Source organism: Amblyomma mixtum, chromosome 9 (genome assembly GCF_055824585.1).
Source record: "Amblyomma mixtum isolate Tamu chromosome 9, ASM5582458v1, whole genome shotgun sequence".
NCBI classification, from domain to species: Eukaryota; Metazoa; Arthropoda; class Arachnida; order Ixodida; family Ixodidae; genus Amblyomma; species Amblyomma mixtum.
This window is the reverse complement of record NC_143020.1, coordinates 71,953,638-71,971,558: the sequence shown is the minus strand read 5'-3', so window position 1 is coordinate 71,971,558 and position 17,921 is coordinate 71,953,638. Positions and strand designations below refer to the sequence as shown.

At 49.6% G+C, this 17,921-nt stretch overlaps 1 protein-coding gene across 1 annotated transcript; it reads right to left on the bottom strand.

The window, feature by feature from the left end:
- Positions 1 to 2,502: 2,502 nt before the first annotated feature.
- On the bottom strand, positions 2,503 to 12,834 carry LOC149329653 (TNF receptor-associated factor 6-A-like). The gene is made up of 2 exons (XM_089560376.1): positions 12,512 to 12,834; positions 2,503 to 4,701 (listed from the first exon to the last, which is right to left on the bottom strand). The coding sequence occupies exons 1-2, from the start codon at positions 12,794 to 12,796 to the stop codon at positions 3,571 to 3,573; spliced, it is 1,416 nt and encodes a 471-aa protein (XP_089416502.1). The 5' UTR covers positions 12,797 to 12,834; the 3' UTR covers positions 2,503 to 3,570.
- Positions 12,835 to 17,921: the final 5,087 nt, after the last annotated feature.

Here is a 17,921-nt window from a genome sequence, read left to right as displayed (position 1 = left end):
GCAGGCTTCGCCACAGTGGAAGCATAGTGGGCGGAGCTGGTCGGGAGTTCTCCACTCGTCGCATTTCCTCGGATGTGTGCGACGCTCGGAGTACGGGCGGGTTGTGGCGAGAGGGCGGCGGTCCAACGCAGCTGGTTGAGGGCGATAGGGGCTTGGGTCCCGTCGTCGAGGAGCAGGACGGCGCACAGCTGCGGCGTAAGTCATGGCTAGAGACCGGATTTTAGGCAAATGCCTATTTTTTTCAACGCTTCGTAGGCGCACCATTTTTACATATGAGCACGATTTAGGTGTTCACAATATGTTTAATACTCTCTTTATAGTGCCTATAAATGCCTATTTTGGGTGTCAGTGCCTATAAGTGCCTATTTCCGACGTCGGTGCCCAAAAATGCCCTATTTTACAGAAAAGGGGCCTGAAATACGTTGTGATTTTGCTTTCAGATTCTGTTTGCTTTCGAATCCATTTCGGCTTTGAGTAAAACACACACGTGGCAACATTAGATGACCTCGTCAGTTGGCTGTGGTGAACACTGCACCTACGCCGGCTGTGTACACAATACCAACCACGTCAGTCGAAAATATCGAAGCAACCTTTTTCCTATTTTCTGCTATTTTATCGTGGCAGCTTGTTGATGACTTTGACTATTAAAGTGGTAGTTGACCAGATGGCACCACTTTTCGGAAAGTATACGGAGTAAGTTATAGGTTCGTACAAATAATTCCCAGTTGGTTCCAATTGAAACCAACTGTAAAATGTTCCATAAACCTTCTCAAATGGCATTTGGCGGTAATCTTGTTGGAGCAGGCCACACTAGACAGCTGGCAGTCGTGCGAGCATACGAAAACGCATTCGTGCACTCAAATCATAGAGTAAATGACTCAAACAACGTTTATTTCTAAATACATGGCCTCCTGTTAAGGTGTTCATTGGTTCTACTTTTGTACACGACAAGCGAATTGTTTGTTTCGAGGTATACCAAAGTGTTTTAAAGGGGTTGGTAACCGTCCCTTTTGCTCTGCTGAAGCATTTGTATTGTACGAAAAGTTGCGCGACAGCCTTAAAAAAACGGCTTCTAATGTTCGCGCCTTGCTTAAGGTTCCAAATCATTCCTGCTGTGTTTTTGTTTTATTTTAAGGCAGATATTGCGCGCTGAAGTTCGGAACTGTGTGCACTTTTGATAAAGTTTATAGTGCCTATTTTTCTCCGTTAGGTGCCTACAATGTAATTTTAGCCGCCTATTTATGGCGCCTAAAACGTGGTTTTTAGTGCCTAAAAATCAGGCCTCTAGTCATGGCTGTGGGCTGCAGAGGCTCCGTGGTTGTCGGCGTCACACCCAAGGACTGTTGAACCTCAGCCCGGATGACGTATGTGAGCAATGAAAGCTGCGGCTGCGTTCCCGTTGGCAGCAATCGTCGGAGCTCTTCTCGCACAACTTGACGGATAACCTCCCGCAGGTTATCGTTGTTAGCAGTGTCCAGGCAATTTGCTGAGAAAACGCGCTGCTGGCGGTCATATTGGCGGGCTCGGGCATCAAGAGTTTTTTTCCATAGTGGATGCCTCTTCTATTAATTCCGCGACAGTTTTCGGTGGGTTGCGGACGAGGCTGGCAAATAGTTGCTCTTTAACTCCTCTCATGAGCAGCTTTACTTTTTCTTCTTCCTTCATGTTTGCGTCGGCACGCCGGGAGAGACGCTTCATTTCCTCAGGGTAAACTGCAACGGTCTCGTTTGGGTATTGTATGCGAGGCTGTAGCAGCTGCTGGGCTCTCTCCTTTCGCACGACGTTCGTGAAGGTCTTTAGAAGCTGCTCCTTCAAGGTTTCCCAGTTCGTGAGGCTAGCTTCCTCATTCTCAAACCAGATTCTTGCTGGTCCATCCAAGGCGAAGAAGACGTACCTAAGTTTCGTGGCATTGTGCCAGTTGTTGAAGACAGCCACACGGTCGAACTGTTCCAGCCATTCTTCGGGGTCGGCGCCAGGCGAAGCGGCGAACGTTGGTGGTTCCCGGGGCTGCTGAAGAATGATTGGAGCCGTCGTCTGGGGCAAGCTCACAGTGGACGTTGCTACTGGCTTTAGCTTCCTGATAGGGTCCGGCAGAATCCCGAACTCAGGTGCGTCACCTAGCAGACGCCGGCTTGCGCGGTGGGCTCGACTCAGGTCCTGTGGTGAATGACTCGGAGGGCTGGCGTCACGACTTGTAGGGGGTGTCCGGAACATGAAAGGCTACCCGGCACCTCCACCAGATGTCACGTTGTAGTGACGGCAATCCAGCAGTCAGTAACACAGCAACAAAACTTGCAAACGAAGCTCTTTATTTGGGCTGACTTGCTCCCGCAAAAGAACTGAATCACTCGGCGATGGCGTAAGCAACAAACGTGCTCGTCAGTCGTCGAACTATGAAACCCCGCTGCTCGCGGCATCGTTCAATTTAAAGCCGGCAAAGAAACTTCGAGATAACAGATCGAGATCATCTATAGTAATCTGGAAACAGGTAGATGCAGCTCTTCATGGCTGTGATCAATCGAGATTAGTCCGGTCGCTTCTCGCGTCACGAACAAAAATGATAACACCCCTTTACTGCGGCCTTGCGCGAACGAACGGACACTACAATGATACGTGGCAATATAAACAAGTACTACGAGCTTCAATACGTGTCCAATGGGAGTTATAAAGATTCGGGTTGACCAAGTACACGCAGTTTAACATCGTTGTCGTTTGTTTACGAGCTTATGGGGTGCTGTGTAAGTATCGGTGAAACGGTGAGTGGCAAGCAGTCAATTCCAATGGTTACAAGAGCAGCCGCCAACTTTCTCTGCTTGAACTGAATTAAATCGGTTACAGAAAGAAAAAGAAAAAAAATTACCAGCGGCTATCTCGGAGAGAGGAAAAAAACAGCTAAACAAACTTCTGTGCAAATCATTTTATTCTTGAGGTACCGGCCCACAGTTAAGAAAATTTCACAATGAATCACATTAGAGCGAGTGTTCTACACCTCGGGACACAGCTTCCGATTTCGATGTGGTGAGACAACGACCTTCGGTGCCCCACAAGGTCAAACCGAAGTTTACAGTGTGTTGGTATGGCCCAAGCAATGGTAGTGCGACCACGTGATCATATGGCTATGACTATTCGGTACGTGACGTTGACTGTGACATTGGATTTGAGACAGTGGGAACCCCATAGACAATGACCGTGTATGCCTCACAAGGTCAAACTGAACTTAACTGCGTGGTGTTCTGGCCCAAGCTATGGTAGTGCGACCACGTGATCATACGACTGACCATTGGGCACCTGACCTGGACCTTGACACTTGATTTGAGACGGTGCAGACCATGCTGAACAGAGCTTTCGCTGGTATAGCTAGGTTCAAGCCACGTTCAACGCCAGCAATTTTTTTCAGTCATACATGAGTGAAAGAGGTCATATAAGCAAGGGTAAATTCTTCCGAGTTATGGCCAAAGAGCCTGCGAAATTTCCGCGGCTGTAAAAAAGAAGGCTGATTCCACTGCTGATGCTTACTGGAAGGGACTTCCACCCCACTCTAAAAAAAAAAGTTTCGTAACCTGGCAGTGGTCATGGGAAGATCTCGAACATTACTCGCAGTTGATTATTTGCTACGTAGCCGTCCTCGATGAGATCTTCGACTTTGAGTGACGGCGGACTAATAAACGCACCAATGTTACGGCATGCTGTTGGCTTTTGGAGGGCCGTGTGAGAAGGATTATTTATTTTTTTCTCAAGCACGCGGTCTGCTTTGCTTTTCATGGGATGCATCACGGAAAGCTTGACCTTGGGGTCAAATGGCCACTGCACAAGATCGTCCATGTTGCCCTTATACAGGCAAAACCACGCGTACAGTTTTACAGATTCGCCGTCTTTAAGGAGGGAAACTCCAGGGGTCAAGTTGTAGCCGCGCAGGCAGAGAAGGTCGCTCTCATAACAAGCATTGCCTACCTTCAATGCGGTCTCCCGGAGGGACTTGAAATCCTTTACAAAAAACACACAGAGCGCCTTGCTCTGTTCAGTGTTTCGCACAATGTTTTTGACATGCTCCAGTGTCTTTAAACTACACTCAATATTTCCTTGCGCTGCCGCTTTTGCTGCTTCGATAGCAGTAGCATTCTCTGATAACTTTTCTTTAGTTTGTCTCGCTGCATTACCGATTTCATTCTTCAGTGTTTTCTCTAGTCTTCTCATACTTTCGGAAAGATTCGTTGTATCAGACCTCGAGGTCAAAGCCGATTTCAGTTCCTCGTTAGATGCGTCCATTTTAGACATGATTTGTGTGAAATTGTCATGCAGTTTACTAGCTTGTGTCCCAGCTTCACGTTGCTGATTTTCTCTAACGTTGTTTATCGCGTGGGAGATCTCGTTCAGCCTGTCACCGTGTGCACTAATGTGAGACACTATTTGCCCCAGAAACTCCTTGACTTCCCCCGCCTGTTTTTGAAATGTTTCCTTCAGAGAAAAGTCAAAAGCAGCGGCGTTCCAGGAATCTGAATGTCCTTCGCCGTCTGATGCCGCAGGCTTTGCCGACTTGCAATAGCAGTTTTTCAGGTGCTGGATGACATTGCGACAGGGAACGGTGGCAGAGCACTTGGGACAGCGAGCGGAGTGGTGTCCACAGTCGCGCTGGAAATGTTTGGCGATCCGCGAAGCAGGAGCCACACACTCGCAGCCAGTTGCCACATTCCAGCACATCACCTGCAATGATAAGGCGCGCATAAGGTAGGACTGAGATAACAGCGATGGCTGCGATGGTGCAAAGAGCGAACCTCTGTCGTTTGGTGGTGCAGAACACAGTTTTACCATGCTTTCGGACGTGTATGCCGATCGCGACAGTAAAGAAAACTAATAGTTAATCTGTTACTTTGTTCTTTCTTTCAAGCTTTGATATCGTCGGTCAATTCTGTCTCATTCTAACTTTAGACATGACATTAATAGTGCTGGATTGAGGCAAAGACTACGTATCCCGCAGAATTTTTGCGGAGCCAGAAACAAAAGGTCATTATTTAAACCCGATAGCATTAGACCGAATCTTCGGTGAAGACCCGGGGATAGCAGAATTCATGGCCCCAACGAAATTCTTCATAGGTTCACAACAAAATTTCGCATATGTCTACAGGGTCTAGAATGGGTAATTACCAAATTTAGGGCATTTAATACCCACATTTTTAGTGGCTGCATAGATAATGGCAAGGAAGCATCGGGACGACCCTTATTTCCAAGCTTTGCTCTCTTGACGCAAGATGCGTGCGCATGGAAGTACCCGAAGCCACGCGCGGAGGTGCAGCCATCGGTGCAGAAATATGAATTTCACAACGCTGCGTAACGCTACAACACGAAAAGCACAACACTTCTGTAGCGGAGGGCGCCACCAGCGCCACCGTGATCGGCTGTGCGCACACCGAGCTCCAGCAAAATCACGTCTACGTCCAGGTTCCTGACCTCGGATCGCCACCAACCGTTCTACAGGAGCGCTACTTCATCGCCTGTACGCCTGGTAACCAAAATTCCAAGCGTTCTGCGCCGTTTTTTGGCACATCAGCATCTGGCTGGCCGCCCACGCCGGGCGCGCTAAGCCAAGCCTACATCTGCACCGCCGGGGCAACGCCCCCCGCGCTCGCCAGCATGCTCGCAGCCGGAACGGCGGGGAGCTCGCCTAGCCAGTCAGCAGCCCAGGCGCTGAATCACAAGCACTGTGCTCCCGCGGCGCCCCGGCAAGCCACCGCAGCCACGATCGTCATGAAATTTGCGAACCACCTCAACCTCGGCAACACTTTATTCCCTGTGCTCTGTCGGTCCGTCATGGATTCCGCCCGCCTAACCAAGACTGAACGTGACAATACCTACATCAAACTCCGCACCTCGCAAAACATCCTGGCCATCGATACCCACCGCCCAGCCGCTGCGGACAAGCTGCTCCAACTCAAGCAAGTTTCACTGAACAACATACAGTACGAAGTCACCTCGTACGTAGCTAACGACCCCCTTAACGCCCGTGGTGTTATACACGGCATCACCATGGACTTTACCGAAGACGACTTTGCCGCTAACCTTCGTGTTGACGGCACCCGACTCCTAAGCGCCCGCCGTCTCGGACGTACCAACACACTTCTGCTCACCGTCGAAGGGCCCCGTCTACCACGCTATGCCGTCTTCTACAGCGGAGTGTACCGCGTCTACCCGCAAAAGCCGCACAGCAAACAATGCACGCATTGTCACGCCATAGGACACCGTGCCGACGTCTGTCCTAACAAGCCTAGCCTTGTTCGGTGCTCGATTTGCAGCCAACCGTTTCCTCCTGACCAAGACCCAACGACTATCCCACACGAATGTGAACCACACTGCTGGAACTGCAAGGGCGACCACACACCGTCTCATCCTGAATGCCCCGCAAGGAAAGACGCCGACGCTGCAGTCCTAAAGTGGCACCGCGCCCAACGACGCCATCGCGCCCGCGCCGCCCCTCCACCCCCTAAAGCCGACGCGACCATCTGGCCGCCCCTGCCTACCTCGAACCGCTACGAGGCCCTTCAGCTCTCCAGCAGCAGCAGCAGCAACAGCCCGGGGCACGAGACCGCGCAAAGAAGTCAATCTCGAACCAAGCCCTCTGCCAAGCGGCCACCGTCCACCACTTCTGGTGCGGCAACCAGCACCTCCACCTCCTCTACTAAACCGCAAGCTTCCGTGATGCAGTCACAGACTCCACCAAGTCACCAGGTGAGCGGTCCATCTCCCACATCCATCGCACCCCCTCCCCCGTCCTTCCAAAACCGGTTTTACTCACGCCCCTCCACACCTACTCCACTTTCACCCCTCCCTACCGACAACGCTATTGATCTCATACAGCAATCCCTTGCTCCCGTCCTATTGGCCTTACAACAACTGACGGCTCGCGTCGAGCAACTAGAGCACCATCTCCTCTCCCTCGCGTCCTCTGCCCCACCCTCTCCCGACGCAGACTCCAATGCTCCCCCTCGAAAGCGCGCAAGCGCCCCTCTAGTGCCTAACCTCGACACAATGGAGGAAGACCGGCATGATGAGTGATATCATGCGACACACATCCCCACCCCAAAACCCTCTAATTATTTGGCAGTGGAACTGCCGCGGTTTTCGTCGCAAGAAAAATGCCCTCTTGCAACACATGCAGATTACTGGCGTTAACCCAGACGTCATCGCACTGCAGGAAACGCACGGTGCCTTTTCTCTGCCAGGTTACGACCATTTTACTCAGCCAAGTATAGTCATGAAGAGAAAAGGACATCAAACGCCCCCTCCTCCGCCGACTTTGACGGTTACATACATACGGCGCACGATACCCACCATTCAGGAAGATACATCCCACCTCAACTCCGGGACGAAAGAGCATGTCCTGACACACTCCACCTATCAGGGTCACCGTATCACGATTTTAAACTGCTACTGGACTCCCTCCGACTCCAAAACCAGCATCCCACCTTTGCATACGGCCCTTCCTGCCTCTAATGTCCCTACTACTTTCGTCCTTCTTGGTGACTTCAACTGCCCACACCCTGCATGGGGATACGACCGTACTTCAGCCTCCGGACGAAAACTCGACCGCTTCGCCAGTATTCATCACCTCACCCTCCTGAATGACACGTTCATGCCTACACGTCTAGGATGTGGAGCACAATCCGACACAAACCCCGACCTCGCATGGATTCGCAGCGATCTCCGCGCTTCTTGGAGTAATACGGGTGACACGATGGGGAGTGATCACTGTATTCTTCAGATAACGCTCACGTCCCAGCGACCCTCCAGACCACCCGGAACACATCTACCTCCCACTATGCTCGTAGACTGGCCAAAGGCTCGGCCGGCCCTCGACTCCTTATCAGCCTCACTCGAGGACCCCGAAAAATGGTGTAGCGCCATTATGGAGACCGTCTCCCAACACACCAAACATATCCACCGATCTCCCGACTATCCATACATTGACACACACCTACTTGGGCTATGGAAACAACGTCGCCGGGCCATAAAAGCTTGGCGCAACTGTAGATCTAGCCACGCATTGAAAAGAAAAGTTGCTGAACTAACGCAAGCAGCCCAAGAATACGCTGACCAACTAGCCACGAACAACTGGCTTCAGCTCTGTGATGACATGGTCGAGAGACTCCACACTCCAAAAGTCTGGCACATTATGCGCACCCTACTTGGACAGGGTAAACCTCGTAACACACTTCAAAAGCTACAGTTGGCCCTCTCCGTCTCACAAGAAGAGCTGGTTGAGCAAATCCGAAATCAATTTTACCCATCCTCTACTTCTCCTGCCAGCTCCCCGTCATACCCTTACACCGATGAAGAAGCAGACGAACAAGGAATGAATTCCGACTTTACATTCGCCGAACTTCAGGCTGCTCTACGCTCCCTTAAGCGAAACACAGCACCCGGCCCAGATAAAGTTACCTATGGTATACTCCGTAATCTCCCCGATTCAAAACTAGACGAACTTATTCAGATTATTAATACTGTTTGGCGCTCCGGGAAAATTCCCGCTGCATGGAAAGAGGCACACGTAATTATGATTCCGAAACCAGGAAAATCCTCTGCGCTCATCACTAACCTCCGACCTATATCCATGACTTCTTGCCTAGGGAAGCTGATGGAGAAGATGGCCCTTACCCGCCTCGAATGGCACCTGCATACCAATCGCTGTCTTGCTCCCACTATGGTCGGATTCCGCGCCCACGTATGCACACAAGACATTGGACGGCAAATCTATGAGGATTTGTACGCCTTCCCAAGCAGCGCACAGCTTCGAGTTTTGACCGGCGTGGATATCAAAAAGGCTTTTGATAATGTCGCCCACTCCGCAATTCTCACCAACCTGGCAGACACTCGCCCTGGGGTCCGCATGTTCAACTACATCAAAGACTTTCTTACAGACAGGACCCTCCGAATCATTGGCCCCGACGGCACACCTTCCGCCCCCTTTCCCCTCACTGCAGGTACACCACAGGGATCCATTCTTTCACCTATGCTTTTTAACTTGGCAATGAAAGAACTGCCCCGAAAACTCGCTGAAATTCCTGGCCTACGCCACGCTATATATGCGGATGATATCTCTCTCTGGTCTACCACAGGAAACGCCGGGGAACTAGAATCCACTTTGCAGCAAGGCCTCGACGTCGTTCAGGAGCATGCACGCCGCATAGGTATGAGTTGTTCCGCCGAAAAGTCGGAATACATCGTGGTTTCTAACGCTCCTCAAAAAACCGCTTCTTCCTACCGCGAACTCATTCAACTCTCTCTCGCGCAAACCCCTATTCCCCGACGGAGCCACATCAAGATCCTTGGCTTCACTTTTCAACAAGATGGCAAGTGCAACGTGTGGCTTAGCCAACTCCTGCAACAACTGAACCAAATTCGCCACATGCTGTCCCGCATATCTCGTCAAAAGCATGGACTCAGAGAACACGAACTCCGTCGAGTTATAGAAGCACTCGTTTATTCGAGGGTCATGTACGCCTACCCCTATCAACGCCTCACATCCTCTCAAGTAAGCAAACTGGAAGCCTCTCTGCGTCGCTTCACTCGATTAGCCATGGGAGTTCCCATCTACGCCGCAAATGCTCTGATCGCAGACGCCGCCATTTTCAACTCCCTCGAAGAACGCGCAGCAGCACACCACCGAGCCCAGATACACCGTCTCTCTACCTCCGAGCAAGGCAGAGACCTCCTCAGCCTTTTCGGACACACCATTTCCCAACTACCCCCGCTTCAACCATCTGCTCCCCCGTGGAAAAGCCTCCCGCGTCTTACTGTAAAACCCATTCCACGCCACATGTCTCCAACGATAAATCCCGGGCGGCGTGAAGCACTGGCGAACCATTTACCCGTACTGGGCCACGACACTTACTATACCGATGCCCATATCCTCGAGCACCAAGTAGTTACTGCAGTAGTCGGCCCTCGAAGCACCTCCACACATCTCCACACAGGAGTGCCCTCCTCAACCGACGCAGAAACTCTGGCCATAGCAGAGGCGATTACGCTTCACGACCACCTGTCCTCCACCATCACCATACGTGCAGACTCTCAGGCTGCCATACGCTCATTCGAATCTCAAAAACTCCCTCCCCATATCCTAGACACTTTGCTGCAATACCTAACAGCCCACCCTACGCTCCATGTCCGCCTTGAATGGATTCCTGGTCATCAAGGTATACCGGAGAATGAGCTTGCTCATGCTCTGGCCCGTGAAAAAATACCACCGGGCCCTCCGACTGCCTGGCCAGCCCATTATAATCCCAAGGCAGACCGCGCTACACACCGACAGGACCGCCGCGAACACCTTCGCAATTTGCGGCACATGCGACGAACCCTTCCGTCACCCTCCCATTTCCTTTGCCGTGCTGACGCCTCTCTAATTCGACAGGCACAGACTAACTCCCTTCCCTGCGAACTGTATTCCCACTATATCCTTCATAAACCTGGCAAACCCGCCTGTATCGTGTGCGGAGAGCATCCCTCCAACATTCATACATATTGGTTATGCCCCCGCGCAACTAACTCTCCCACCATACCTTCCTCGCATACCTTGCCTCCCCCCTTTCACCTCACGTGGGCCCGATGTACCGCTCCACCAACCTCTCTGCAGCCCACCCTCTGGCCGCTCCTCGCCGCCCACATCCGACGCATCCAAGGGACACGTGGCCCTACTCTGCCACCGCCGATAAATAGCGCCCACCAAACGGGCAACTAAGAAGGCTCGGACTTGAGCTGAAAAATAAAAGTTATCTCTCTCTCTCTCTGTAGCGCAAGATGACATAGCTTCTATTTTGTGCCTTCAGCGTGCCGATACCGCCGTCTGCCATGAGAGAACACGAAAGTGGAAAGCGTATGCGTTCCGAGAAGGACTACTAAAGGACAAGAAACTTGGGTGGATGCTGATGTAGCCGCTGGCTGTGCTTGGATGGTTTCTGGCTTATTAAAATTTACGCTAATTTGGAGGACTCCCCTAAACATTAATTCAAGAACACTATCTCTTGTAGATAAGCTATGTGCACCCGCATTAAACTTTCTATAGTTTATTTATTTGCAATCATCACTTCAAGACCAAGCAAAAGGGCCAGTTGTTGAGCTCTTCAATCTGCTTCTTGTGTTTATTCAAAATGCTCTTATTTATTGTTCATTAATAAAAGCCATGGTCATAATATGGCTTGTGTTCTAATTGGCGACAAATCTGGCACGAAGATTAATGGCATGGCTACTTTAGGCGACTTTTAACTTGAGACCTCGCTAACATTGTAATCAGCCTAAAGACAGCCCTGAGACGGACGTTAAGCGTCTTCCAAGTTTTTTGACGAAGGCTGCACTCATTGGCAGTCATATACCTATCGCATAAATGGCCAGACGTTTTGCTTAGGCAGCCCGTGTGCGCCTCTCATGCAAAAATAGAGATCACTGCGGGGAACCGCATTGGGGGAATGTGAAAGCACTGATGCCTCCTCGGCACTCGTCGCCTCTCTTTGCCTCTATAGTGTTCTTTTTTGTTTGTTACTTGAACTACTGAATTAGGGTAAGCTTTAATTACATGTAATTTATTTACTCTGATTATAGCTTCTTTTATCTCAATCAACCGTTTTAGTTTTTCAAATTTGGCGCCGTGGTCGCTATCCCGTCCGCTTATTATATACCCGGCCACCCTGTTCAACCGTCGAATGGTTCTTGGTGATAAATAACTAATTAATCTATGCCAACTTAACATTTTCGATTAATTTTCACTGATCAAATATATTTCAATTCATTTTATACTTTATTTTAACTCTTTTGCCCACTTTTGCACTATACTGTCGTCCACGGCTGTTTTTCCGTCCACTCACTATACCGACATCGACACTATTTCGACGTTTTTTGCTCTATTTAATTAACTAATCATCCTATCGACATAACTTTTCTTGCGCAGCATGCTCACATCATCCTCTTTCGATTACAACCACTAGTTTGATGCTACCTCTTCTGAGAACGTCACAACTGCCGCGGACACGTTTGGCTGACACGTCTTGCGGACACGTCTTGCGGACACGTCTTGCGGACACGTCTTGCGGACACGTCTTGCGGACACGTCTTGCGGACACGTCTTGCGGACACGCTTTTCGGGTACGATTTTCGGGTACGATTTTCGGACACGCTTTTCGGACAAGCTTTTCGGACAAGCTTTTCGGACAAGCTTTTCGGACAAGCTTTTCGGACAAGCTTTTCGGACAAGCTTTTCGGACAAGCTTTTCGGACACGCTTTTCGGACACGCTTTTCGGACACGCTTTTCGGACACGCTTTTCGGACACGCTTTTCGGACACGCTTTTCGGACACGCTTTTCGGACACGCTTTTCGGACACGCTTTTCGGACACGCTTTTCGGACACTTTTTTCGGACACGTTTTTGTGTTACGACCCCGCGGACATAGGCTGGGAATGCTTTGACATTAATAAAACTCTCGCATAATGACACCGCTATAATACCGCTCAATAAACATTCTCGCTCACCTCTCTCCTCAGGAGCTCCTCTGCACGGAACTCTTTCCAGTCGACGTCTTCGTCTTGGCACTCGTAGCCGTCCAGCGGACATATGTGTAGGCCTTGTTCAGCGCACTGCCCGTAGCACGACTCGCACAGCGTATGGGAGCATGGAAGCAGTACCGTTTTCGGGCGCACCAATCCGCAAGCACTGCAAACTCTGTTCGGTGGAATAGGCTTGAGGAATTGCAGGGGCCGCCAGTCCAGCTCCGCGGAAAATCCGACCAATGTGTACTGCATGCTTTCAGGAGGCATCTTCTGGCCCGCACAATCGCTGCACTTCGAACCGCAGGTACTGCAGCATACGCCCCTTGAAAGGGCTAACTTATCGCATGCCTTTTTCGCCCGTCGCCAAGGCGACAATCGCTGCGATAGCCGCCGCTTATCTGTCTTCCCATGGCGGGGCGCGTGGCGACCTGGGAGCAAGTAATCCCTCCAGTTGCGCCTGCCGACACCTTCAAGTGTTTTTTTCGGAATCGTTGTCTCGCAGACTGAATGCTTCGTTCAAAATTCTGTTTAAGATTTCATGTGAAAGATTCTATGCCATTGACGCCTAACCCCCTCCCCCTTTTTTACCTCCCACCATATCGTCACAACGCAAATAGCCTCCCATTGTTTCCGAGTGAAGAACCCCTCGGCTCGTTCCGAGAAAAGTTGGCAAGCGCCCATACTCCCCCCCCCCCCCTCCTCGCCGAGGGAAAGCGGTATCGCTGTGCGGCGTTTAGATTTGTATGTGAGGGTGGGCGCGCGCAGGGGACGATTGCTTCGTTAAGGTGGGCGGTAGACACTCAACGATCCCGGAGAAGCGAGCCACTCGGTTTCGACCCTCGGCGGCCAGGCTTTCCTTTCTTAGTGTAGTTGTTAATAAATCCTTTTTTGTTGTTTTTAAAAGTATGTTTCGATCTGCTGCATGCCACTGAAAAACGAACACAGATAATGCAGGCAGGTGATGCCTGCATTGCTTCTTCTCTCTCTCTCAATCTAAAATTCACTGAAACTACAGTAGCGATTCAGGGAGAGCTTCGACATAAATACCAGAGCGCTGTACTGGGAAAAATGACGGACGGTGGAAATCGGTAACGTTTCAAGCTATATTATTTCCTCGCTACTTAGCCAGAACGTTTGCTTACACGTTATCTTCACGGCTGTTGTTTGTTGCGTCTACATTTTGTCATCAGCTACGGCCCGCACGCAGCCTGACGCCTCGTACCTTCAACGTGCAATCTGGTACTACCGTGTGTTATCGTTCATCTTCGTTCCGTTCCTCATCAGGCACCTTTATTTAGCGTAACGGGGCGGCAGAAAATCAGTTCTCGAGATTATGTTAAGAAGTTTGCAAGTAGAAGAGGTGCCAGCCTGTGCAGAGCAGGGCTAATTCAGGGATAATTGAAAGTCAGTTCTAAAGCGTGCAGTGTACATAGTTACGATGATGCTGACGGTGATGTAGCGTGTCGCTAAATGTACAAAGCGGATTGTGAGTACCCAACTCCTTTATTCAGTTTTTGTGTTGTATGACTACTGCGTTGGCATAGAAACGGCGCAGTGTGCGATCTGTCTGCTTTCCTGTGCAGTCTACTTCCGATGGCCATCATCAGGCGGCTTGGTGTACAAGAGCGGATCTGCGGGCTAGTTGGTGCATCATGTTTATGCACAGGCGCAAGGGAGGACGAGACGAAGAAAGAGAGCGCTGTGGATGTCCTCCTCTTCTTCTTTCTCGTCCTCGTCCCTTGCGCTGTGCATGAGCTTTGTTTATTTGGGCTGAGCGGCTGCTATTGTAGAAAAAAATTGGGGTGTTCGCACCGCCAGAAATATGGCTACACTGGTGGCTAAGTAGACACGTTATTCTTGACAATAGATTAATTATGAACAAAAAATATTAAACTTATGACATAAGCAGGATTTTATTCAATTACCAACACAGAACTTCCACGAACAGGAAAGTTTGCGGAGAATATTTTCTGAGAGCCTTGTAAAATTTTCGCAGTGTTACATCCAACAATTCTGGTCAAAAGCATTCTGTAGCGAAAGCTACATTGGCCCCGAACTTGCGATTTCGCTATGGCGATGCTCCGAGGATGCACGAAGACCGACTTTGAGCCGTTGCCTAGCCACCGAGGAAGCTGGCGGACGCCGCGCCACCTGGCATGACGTCACACCACGCGTCTCTCCATGGAGACGCCACCGCCGCTTGCTATGACGTCACACCGCTTGCCTCGTCGTTGCGCACGTCTCCGCTCTCTTCGCCAGCTGTGTCGCATGCTTGATAACATGTCGGAGGATTGAAAAGGAGAGCTTGTGTGCGCCGCAGCCACAGTTGAGGCGGCAGTATGACAGAGTATTTGAAGCGGAAAAGGGTGGCGGATGCTGCCAACGTCTCCGCGTCGACATCGGCCACTGGTTCGGTTGCCTTTCGCTCCGTATCACCCGGCTGTGCAGAGCTGAGCCACAGCCATTTCTGAAGGGGACCCGGATTATGAACGCTATTTTTTCATATATTGTAAGGTTTCACTACAGCAATCAATATATGAGCATATCTCCCGTCGACAGGCTTGCATTTTTTTTTGCTATAAACATTTTTGCTGTCGTCAAAAGTGTTCCCCATTGGTTTTCTATGGCAGTCCTAACTGCTCGACGTTTGTGGTGAAAACGCTCCAAAAGAAAGATTGTGCTGCACGTCGTATGAATGGACAATTACTTTTAATATTTCCATGACAATAAGTGCAATATTCCGATATGCAAAATTTTTGCCCGGTGATGTTGGACTTGGAACATGACACTGAAAAGACAGCTGGGGCTCGAAGACAGGTTTATGTTTTTCTATATATAAAACGTACCTACAGCGGCCCCACTGGGTAATTACTGTAGCGGGAAAGATCATAAAAGCAACAGGCGTACAATACAATAAATTAGGCTAATGATGCAATATACTAAGAAAACCACCCAAGCTCCCTCACCTCAAAAAGCAAACAAGTTTGGCTTTCCTGCGCCGATCAATGAAGGAGCTCGAACATAACATGCAGCTGATCATTTTCCACGTACCGGTCTGCGATCGGACCATCGACATCGAGTGACTCTTGAGTAAAGTAACCGGCAACGCTACTACATACTGATGGTCTTTGAAAGCACGAAATAGAAGGTTGCCCTGTGACCTCAAACACGCGATATACACTTTTTGTGGGATGCAGCACGCTAAGTCTGACTTTGTGCTGGAATGCCCACTGCAGAACGTCATCCATGTTGCCCTTGTACGAGGGGGTACCCAAAAGGAACCGGACTTATTTTTGTTTGAACTTATTTGTTCACATTTTAGGCACAGACCTTCAATCTCCTTCAAAGTATTCCCCACTTGCAATGATACGCTTGTCGAATCTTTCATTCCATTTTTCAAAACATTGTTTAAATTCATCTTTTGTGATGATTGACAGTGCCTCCGTCGTTTTTTTCTTCACCTCAGCAACATCAGCGAAACGCTTTCCATTCACCTATTTTTTCATTCAAGGAAACAAAGAAAGTAGCACTGGGCAAGGTCGGGAGAGTATGAGGGTTGAGGAATAGGGGTCATGCCATTTTTGGCCCAAAATTGTAGAGACAGGGCTGTGTGAGCAGGGGCATTGCCATGATGGAAAAACCAGTCACCCGACCGCCACAAATCTGGCCGCTTCCACTGCACACTGTTGCCCAATCTTTTCAAAACATCCAAGTAGAAAGCCTGGCTAACTTCTGACCCTGCGGAACAAATTCTCAATGGACGACTCCTCTCACGTCGAAAAAACAAATCAGCATTGTTTTGAGGTTTGGTTTCACCTGACGAGCTTTCTTGAGGCGAGGTGAATTTGAAGTTTTCCATTGGCATGATTGTTGCTTTGATTCAGGATTCGATTCAGGAACACTTGAGTTGTCCCCATAGCATCGTCCTTGTACGTCTTTCTGAATATTTTAAGAGTTTCTATTCAACTTTTTCCGAGCAAAAATCAGAATTTCACCGGCGCACGCTGTTCACGAAAATCAGTCATTGCAAAAACGACGTTCACACAAAACAGTCGTCACTCTAAAACTCTGCCTAAACTAGTCTGACCTCCTTCAACGACGGCACTCGGCTTACTGACTCTGGAATGTTCGCTCTATGCGCTCCTAGTGGCAAAACGCGGTTCCACAGAAGCTTTGCCGACCAAAAAATTTAGTCCGGTTTCTTTTGGTACCCCCGCGTATAGGCGGATCCATGCGTAGTGTTCTACTGACTCGCCGTCGCTCATGAGCCAGACTCCCGGTGACAAGTTGTAACCGCGTAAGTAGACCAGTTCGCTCTCATATCGAGCCACGCCTCTCTTCATCGCGGTATCGTGCAGGGACTTATAATTTCGCACAGAAAACACGCACAACCCTGCTGAAAAAAAAATCTATGATGCAATAACCTCATAGAGGTTTCATCATAGAATATCATACAATCTGAATGATATATCATTTACTTTGATATTCTATGACAACTCTATGATGACTATGATTTTACAGAAATGTATTGCATTTGTATGATAATTTTCTATTATTTGTATGATAAGTGTATGATATTTGTATGATAAACTGTATGAGTTTATTGCATCACACAAATTTTTTCAGCAGGGAATGCCTAGCTTAGTTGAGTGAGTTGCAGAGCGTTTTCGATGTGGTTCTTATTCGGAGTAAAATCATTCTTTACTTGCGCAGCAGCCCTTACTGCTTCGCTGTTAGTGACAGTCTTTTCATTCTGCAGGGTTTTCTCTATTCTCATTGTTCTTTCGGAAAGTTTATCACACTTTGTGTGATACACTTTGTGCTTTCTATTCGCAGTGATCAAAGCGCTTTTGTACGGCTCGTTACGGATTTTCGCAATTTAGTGCAGTCAGGAGGAAACTTGCATTACTTTATCTAACAATTTATTTAACAGCTGCATCTCACCGGTACTCACCTATAGGGGTCTGAAAGGTGGAGGCCGACAAAGAGGGTTCAGCTTAAGTTAAGGACAACGCAGCAAGCTATGGAAAGAAAAATGATAGGTGTAACGTGGAGATCGGAAGCGCGGGCGGAGTGGATGAGGGAACAAACGCGGGTTAATGGCATTCTAGGAGAAATCAAGGGGAATAAAGGTGCTTGGGCAGGGGCTGTAATGCGAAGGCAAGATAGCCCCTGGTCCTTGAGGGTAATGGAGTGGATTCGAAGAAAAGCAAATGGCCTGGTTAAGCCTAGGATACGAAGCATACCGGCGGCGGAGGATGCGCGTCCGCAAGCGAGCGCACGAGTTGAGCCCCAGCTTTCACAGCTGTTGTGACGTCAGCGTCCCTAGCGGAAGGAGCGGTAGTTAGGCCGGCGGTGGAGGCTGCGCGTCCGCAATCGAGCGCACGAGTTG

Bases quoted from the DNA above. Each gene is read 5' to 3' on its own strand.
- LOC149329653 (XM_089560376.1), bottom strand. From the start codon at position 12,796: ATGCCTCCTGAAAGCATGCAGTACACATTGGTCGGATTTTCCGCGGAG. The intron at 4,702-12,511 runs GTGAGCGAGAAT...TTATCATTGCAG, and splicing joins AGGAGCTCCTGAGGAGAGAG to GTGATGTGCTGGAATGTGGC.